Source organism: Ipomoea nil, unplaced genomic scaffold (assembly GCF_001879475.1).
Source record: "Ipomoea nil cultivar Tokyo-kokei standard unplaced genomic scaffold, Asagao_1.1 scaffold1334, whole genome shotgun sequence".
In the NCBI taxonomy this organism is placed as follows: Eukaryota; Viridiplantae; Streptophyta; class Magnoliopsida; order Solanales; family Convolvulaceae; genus Ipomoea; species Ipomoea nil.
This window is the reverse complement of record NW_017617762.1, coordinates 206,286-213,964: the sequence shown is the minus strand read 5'-3', so window position 1 is coordinate 213,964 and position 7,679 is coordinate 206,286. Positions and strand designations below refer to the sequence as shown.

At 35.4% G+C, this 7,679-nt stretch overlaps 1 protein-coding gene across 1 annotated transcript; it reads right to left on the bottom strand.

Moving 5' to 3' along the window:
* Positions 1 to 1,298: 1,298 nt before the first annotated feature.
* LOC109185634 (transmembrane protein 184A-like) lies at positions 1,299 to 7,335 on the bottom strand. Its single transcript, XM_019335593.1, has 8 exons — positions 6,964 to 7,335; positions 6,598 to 6,708; positions 6,290 to 6,489; positions 5,318 to 5,391; positions 3,477 to 3,626; positions 2,769 to 3,054; positions 2,027 to 2,260; positions 1,299 to 1,949 (listed from the first exon to the last, which is right to left on the bottom strand). The coding sequence occupies exons 3-8, from the start codon at positions 6,434 to 6,436 to the stop codon at positions 1,587 to 1,589; spliced, it is 1,254 nt and encodes a 417-aa protein (XP_019191138.1). The 5' UTR covers positions 6,437 to 6,489; positions 6,598 to 6,708; positions 6,964 to 7,335; the 3' UTR covers positions 1,299 to 1,586.
* Positions 7,336 to 7,679: the final 344 nt, after the last annotated feature.

Sequence of the window (7,679 nt, the reverse complement as noted above, 5' to 3'; positions counted from 1 at the left end):
AAGGGGCTTATAGATTCTGAGGTGGAGATAGGAGGGTTTGGATTTAAGAGCGAATTGGAGAATTTGGCGAGGGTTGGACTTGCAAAGAAACAAGGGTTCTTGGGAGAGAGGCACCAGTGGTGGAGAGCTGAGGTTGTACCATATAGAAAATATGAGTTATTATTACGAGCCTTTTCCACAGAAAAATGAAATCTTTTGTTACAATAGAAGCAGAAGTGATCCGGATTATTCAAGAATCGAAGTCGATTTGCTTTATAAAAAGAAGATATGTGAAATGGTTTCCCGAGATTCAGCCAATTGTCTTGATCGTAAAATATCATTGAGAAATAGGAATCTTTGTTATCAAAGGATTTCCTGCAATTAGTTCTAGTATGGAATGAGTTGAGCAAGACGTACTTCTATTTATCGGCAATATCTTTTGTTTCGTCCAAGCAGGATCGGAAGTATGGGTCTTACTAGGTAGAATGCCTTCTGCTGTGGGTTATCAACCGATCCTAAGTATCGAAATGGGTTCTTTACATGAAAGAATTACTTCATATGGCGTCCATGGGGCTTTCTTTGTATCGAAAGGCCCAATAAATTGGGATTTTCCTATTGGTCCAAGTCATTTTGGGGCAAGCAGATCTTTTATGATAAGGAGGATGAGCTTCAAGAGGATGATTCAGAGTTCTTGCAGAGTGGAACCATGCAGTACAAGACATGAGATAGATCTTCCAAAGAACAAGACTTTTTTCGAATAAGCCAATTCATTTGGGACCTCGCAGATCCACTCTTTTTCCTATTCAAAGATCGGTCCACTGGCTCTGTGTTTTCACGTCGATAATTATTTGCAGATGAAGTGATGTCAAAGGGGCTTTTTACTGCTCCCGCCAATTCCCACTCAACTGGTGGAGTAAAGGAAGAAGACTAAGAGAATACCTAAATATGAAATGACTATATTATCCTTGTACTTAACACCCTTTTGACAGATTAATAAACGGATGACAATATTGAGCAATAACACAAAAATCTGGAACTGCTTTATGACACCAAAGTCATTTAAGACAATTGTAAAAAAACACTATAATCGAGAACAATTTTGGGTATTAACTCATTCAAAAAATGAGATGATCAAAGATAGATGTAACCAACCCTAACCGTTACATTGAATGTGCTATCTTCAAATTTAAGCCGAGGTTTGTGAAGTATGAAATGCGGGCTTGCAAGTTATTGTACAAAATGATAATGTCAGATGAACCAATTGCCTTGTACAATTAGCTATTCTCAGAAACAAGCACAGCACACAAAAGACCACTCAGTATCAAGAATCAAAACAAGCCAGCCATCTCGTTAAAGTTCCACTGAAATGTAAAAAGTTTCAGTACTGTAAAGCGTTCTAGTCAATTGTGGTTTCCTCAACCCTATGGTACAAATAGAACAACACTATGGACAGTTTTAAGGAAAAATGAGAGAGCATGTTTGACTACATGTACATACTAAGTGATTAAACGTAAACAATGGGAAGATGAACAGGCACGTACAAATGACACAACCCTAATACACGGTTTAGGATATAGGTACAAAAGAGGTAAACTTACAGTCCATAGTCACCTCTTCACAGTTTCATTAGCTGAAGGTACCTTTGTGGGATAATCGGATATGTCTATATCAATGAGTGACAGATCGTAAGGCAAAGACTGTGAACTTGATGACTCCATGAGTAGTGAAGAGTTCATTGCCTCAGTTTTTGTTGAATCTTGAGTGTTATCGGGATTTTGTGAAGTCCTGCTAGCAGATGATGAGCGACATGACATCTGTACGTCTTCCAACCTGTTTCCAAAGCCATGTTTATTTCTTCTAACAGCATCCATCTCTTGGCCAGTCGGAACAAAGGTCCGGGCCCTATACTTCTTCGCTCCTTCACCATCACCGTGGTTGTAGAGTACATAATCGTGGTAAGTAGGTGCAAACTGCATTATGAGAAGAGTAGTGAGAATAAGAGATTGAAGGCTCAGAAGACAAGCACACGGGATAATGTGGTAGGCACCTGGTGCACTGTATCATGGTAAAAGTCGTTCAACATCAGAGCATGCGCAAGGCTTGCAGTAAAGCCACGAGAAGAACCAATATTTGCACCAGCATACTCCTTGTATGGAAAGGCATAAAAATGTCCAATAGCTGCGATTAGCATCTCAACGCAAATTAAAAAATTTTGAAAGTCTGCAGCTTCTGCTGTGTCCTTTATAAGTCTGGACTTTGCAGCAAGAAAAACCAGAACACCCTGTCAAAAGTTAAAGAGGCAGTCAGTGGGAATGGATTACTTGACCTTTATCACAATTCAGAGTACAAGATGCAACAGCAAGTAGACATTCAATTTTCCAAACGAAAAAAAAAAAAAAAAAAATCAACACCAAAATAATGTCTGTTATGCCAAGATGATTATTAAGGTGTCACTTCCAAGATAACTATACCCAATATTGCAACCTCAAACCCCATGCATCCTTTCAAATTAGATCCATTTTCTTCTAAATCCTTTTTAACATGTAGGTGGAAGTAACATTATTACATCTATCTCTCATTCTCTCTTCTGAATTAATAGACAACACCTAAAGTATCTGACAATCGAAATAACAAATAACCTATTCATTGAAATTTTCACCACTAATGCTGCAGACATATGCACAAAGGACTTTGAGAAAAGTTCATGCGAAAGGCTAGAGAAAAATGAGCAAATTCAAATTCACCTTATGTAGTATGAAAGTAAAGAAGAATTAAATAAGAGATCCAACCTGCCAATATGTAAGGAATACGACAGACTTGATTATAATGAATTTCGGAACAGGATTAAATGGCTGAAGTAAATCTCTGCATGCTACGTAAAATAATAGCAAGGCATAAAGTGCCATTGAGTATGAAATGGTATAGACAATTGTGAGATAGAGGTATGATTGCCGCGGATTGAAATTTCCATCCTCATATTTTCCTTTAGCATAAAGTATAAATGTAAGTGCAACTAAGATAGGCTTGAGGATTACGAACTGCAAGCAGCCCTGCTTGCACTTCCGTATGAATCTCCTGCACAGATTTCATAATTCATATTGTCAAATATTCCATTCACTAAATATCAACAACATATGCAATGGGAATACAGTAAAGAAATACATCAAATTGGAAAAAAAAAAACCAACCGAAGTATGAGATGCTACTGATCCAAAATTATGAACTCTACTAATAGTGCAGATTAATAGGGTTCAGGAAGCACCACATGGTTTTATTAATTATTTATTTTGAGTGCATACCAGGAGAATGGGAATTGAACCTATGACCTCCTACCTAGGTCACAAGCTTAAGCCCTACCAGGACTTTAGTAGCACCACATGGTATTAAGACAACAGAACATAAACTTCCAATCTAGTAAAATGATATTGTAATCACTATTGAGTAACTAATTCATAAGGTTTAGAAGTTTCCATAGTCCATATGTCTAAGGGACTCACCCATCCAATGAAATTGGAGGAAAGCAACATGTCATCAGACAACAATTAGGCTTTAGAAACCGCCCAGTCAAATTTAGAACAATAGCTCCTGGACCACCAACCCATTCTAAGCACAGCGATAGGAAATTATATATGACCCAGGCTTCATATCTGAAATAAAATCAGAAAAGATCACATATTGATAATACAGGGTGTTATATGATATATAATTGCAGTTCATAGACGACTAGAGCTAAATGCATGCAATCAAATAGCAACAAAAGAGCTAGTAACACAGGATGTTAGATGACAAAACTAAATGGACTGATCTTGCCTTCCAAGATAAATCAAAATGTAGGAAAACTATAACAGATTTTGACACCTGTATTCAGACAATTAGGAAGAAATATACAAGGATAGAGTGTAGCATAACCAAACCATATATATTACTTAAAAGGAGAATACAATTCAATTGTAACAAAATAAAGAATGGTTCGATATTTGTTCATTGATATATTCTTTATTCAATTTGTAAAAGAAAAGAAACGATCCCAATCGCAATGCGAAGTACCCAACCATTATTTTCTACTGGAACATACTGATCGAGAACAAATAACAGATATTTCAACTAGAATTAACATTTAAACTAATTTTAAATCTCAATAAGTTCATTCCTTTAATCTTGCTTGCACTCCTTCCCCCAACCTCAATCCCAAATATCAATCAAGCTGCACTGAAAAGGGCTGAATTATTACTCCGTATATGAATTTGGGAAGCCAAAGTATGCTAAAATACATTTTTATTTTGTATAATAATAATAATAATAATAATAATAATAATAATAATAATAATAATAATAATAATAATAACAACAACAACAATAAAAATAAAGATGCCAAGAAGGTGCATACAATATAATACCTGAAAATTTACAATGATTAAAAACAAAATGAACATATGTCCATAGTCCCCTAACCCATTTAAAAACGCTACTTTGCAACAATACTTCTCAAGTATTTGTAGTTTAATATATGGGGCAAGGAGTTGCTTTCTCTTCTAAAAATATATATGTTGAAATTTATCCCTTAGAGATAGTAGAAAGCATAAATGCTTATTTTAGCCCAGCTGGGGCTAATTGAAAATATACTTTTCTAGAATATTAACTGCGAAGATTGCCTCTTATTTGACTTCAAAAGCCATTTTTCATTTTGTATTGTTTGGCCAAGCATGCTTTTAGGAGTAGATAAGCTCCAATGAGCTGTGGGACAAACAAGTGCTAAGTATGCCAAAATACCCATTCTCAGCTTCAGTAAACAAAATAGTGTTTCCCCAATAGCTCTTTTTGCTAAACAGGTTTATCCATCATAATGCCTCAATAACAGCCTCCAACTACTAACACTGATGTAAGTCAGGAGCCCTTAGCTGTCCATAAAGATGTCACAAATCACCACTACCCCACTTCACCTCAAATTGATTATGTCTGTTATTCATGATGATGCATCTGGTTTATGATTCTGATCAGAAAGCTTTAATAAAAGGAATTAACATAGATGTATTGATGTAGAGCAAATCAGGAAGCAAGAATATAACAGCTTAAATATGAGACAATTAAAACTTATTGTAAACCTATTTCCACACCCATATTATTTTCTAATAATGAAATTACTATAACCATCCAATTATGCTATCAGGAAAAGACAAGAATTGTAAGCTTCACCACTGTTTTTTCTCTCTGTAAAACTCTCAAACAGAGCAGATTGCACACACTATACAATAAACAGCACAGGCAAAATTCACACAGGGGAAGAGTAACCATGGGCAAAAAAAAAAAACTATAAGCAAGGTTTTTTCACTACACTTACATTTCTCGCAAGGAATTGAAATATATTGCACTTTTGTTCATTACAAGAGATAAAAAAGAGGCCAGCGCATAGACCTGTAAACAAAAATAAGTTTAGAATGGTTAAAGCCATTTATCAGGAAATTAAATGGCAGTAAAACAGTTTTTATCCTCAGACATGAAATTTTGAATGAAGAACTAGTGTTCCAACTACATTGCATAATTGGTAGTACAACAATGACATTAATAGTAGAATTGCCAACATGAAATATAAAACATTTGCACAGGAGAACAGATTTCAGTTATTACAGTTGATATATCTGTAAATCTGCCAACTTCAAATAAACCCATGCACACAATAATTACTCCATATGGAACTTCTTTGCTCATTTACAAAAACACAAAACTATCATCAAGTTGAATTTAGCCCTAAATGCATAACTATCCAGTATCACAAACCCAATTATGGACAATTCAGTGATGATAACACCTGTGCTTGGATCCTGATAAGTTCCGTTCAAATATGCAATTCAAATAAATATGACACTTGAGCATTATTCCATCAATTAGCAAGTGATGACACAATAAATCCTATCCCACAACAAAGTCAAGATTCAAACCATCATTCAGTATTGCCACTATGTTTCATAATTCATAAATGCAAGTTAAGGTGGGCAATCAGGTTCATTATTCACTAAGAACTGAACACCTTGAAAAATCTGATGCTACTTCCTTTCCCTCATAAGATTCTTTTTAGATAAAAATCCTGACTCTAGGTACCACATTAACTGCAACATTCCAACTCAAAAACAAAGATAAAACCAGGATATAACTCTAGTAAGGCATGAAAGTAGATAGAAAGATATGTTTAGAATTTTTACTCCTCAGGCAAGTGTAAGTAATACAGATTATTATATGCTTGAATGGGTGAACAGAATTAAGGCAATGAATAATGAGCAAACACAATTAGGGCAAGTAATGACTGAATACTCACAGGAACCATAAATACGATGCGCACAATGTATCTCTGGTAGGTAGGTTCCGTGTAGTTCAAGAGGTGCAGATATATGTGGAAGATTGCAAACCCAATGGCACCAGCCGTGCAAGGCAATGCAACAAGTATGTAGTATATAGGCCCCATTTCTTTTAGAAGGCTATCAATCAACTAAGATATCATACCTGTCTACACAAAACCTAACATTGCAATAAACAACATTATCAATATCAAATTCACAAGGAGAAACCAAACAGAGGGCGCCAGGGCGGTCAAAATTGAGTCGAAAACCAACACCGAAACCAAACCTTCAGAGAGTGCCAGAAACTTGTAACATTCACTGCTTTGGCCTTTTCACTTAGCTGAAAGGGCTCCTAAAGCCACCACAGGAAAAACCCTAACCCCAAAAATGTTTAACTCTGGTACAATACAACAGCAAAGACAATCAAGATAAGGATCATTTTTTTGTCGGCAGCTGTTCGATGGAATGTCTCAATGTCATAATCAATGAAATTACGCGGTGAAAAGAAACCAACATGACCAACATAGTTCCAAGAAAAAAACAAGATCAGGGAATTTTCAATAGATAAACTAATAAGAAAAAAAGTAACGGATTAAAATTTGGTTTTGCTTGAAAAATTAGTTAAAGGTTTTGTTGAAGAAAATATACTAACTTGATCAATGAAATCGACGGAAGAAATCAAGAACGCGATGGGTTCGAAAGATCTGGGGTTCTTCTTCTGCGGCTGCTTTCGAAGGAGAAAATATACTCCGTAGAAAGAAAACCCGTTGGCGTTGGGAAAGTTTGGGGGGGAAATAAAGGCTTCAACCTCAAAGGGCAAAGGCTCAAAAGCACAGCCGCGTAGGCTTATAACCAACAAAAAATTAGATTTGATTAGGGTTAAGAAATTGGGTGAATCGGTGGTGGTTGTGGCGGTGATGATGGTGGTGCAACACTGGCGATGATAGCGGCTCAACTCAGTAGAATAATTATCTTATTTGGTTCATATAAAATATCATCATATTTTCTTTTCTTTTTTTATAACCAACAAATAATGATGCTCCAGTATAATAATTGTTAGTTCTATCATTGCATCTTAAGAATTGTTTTTTTCAATACGGAGTATCCTTTGTACAATTTTCTAACATGTCTTACCTTAAAAATTAAAATTCCAATATTAAAATTATAATTATATTAAAAAAAATTAAAAACTAATAAATAAATAAATAACACAAAATTTTTCTAGGTTTTTTCCCTACATATCTTCAGGGTTTTTTATTGGTTTATTCTTCACGACAGCTTTTCCGATTCGTTTCTTCTTCGTTTTTTTCTAATATGTTACCTTCCCTTCTGGTTTTTACGCTTGTATGTGAACGCCTCTTAACAGAA

Bases quoted from the DNA above. Each gene is read 5' to 3' on its own strand.
- LOC109185634 (XM_019335593.1), bottom strand. From the start codon at position 6,436: ATGGGGCCTATATACTACATACTTGTTGCATTGCCTTGCACGGCTGGT. The intron at 5,392-6,289 runs GTGAGTATTCAG...TTTTGTTTACAG, and splicing joins GCATCGTATTTATGGTTCCT to GTCTATGCGCTGGCCTCTTT. The intron at 1,950-2,026 runs GTGCCTACCACA...CTCATAATGCAG, and splicing joins ACCATGATACAGTGCACCAG to TTTGCACCTACTTACCACGA.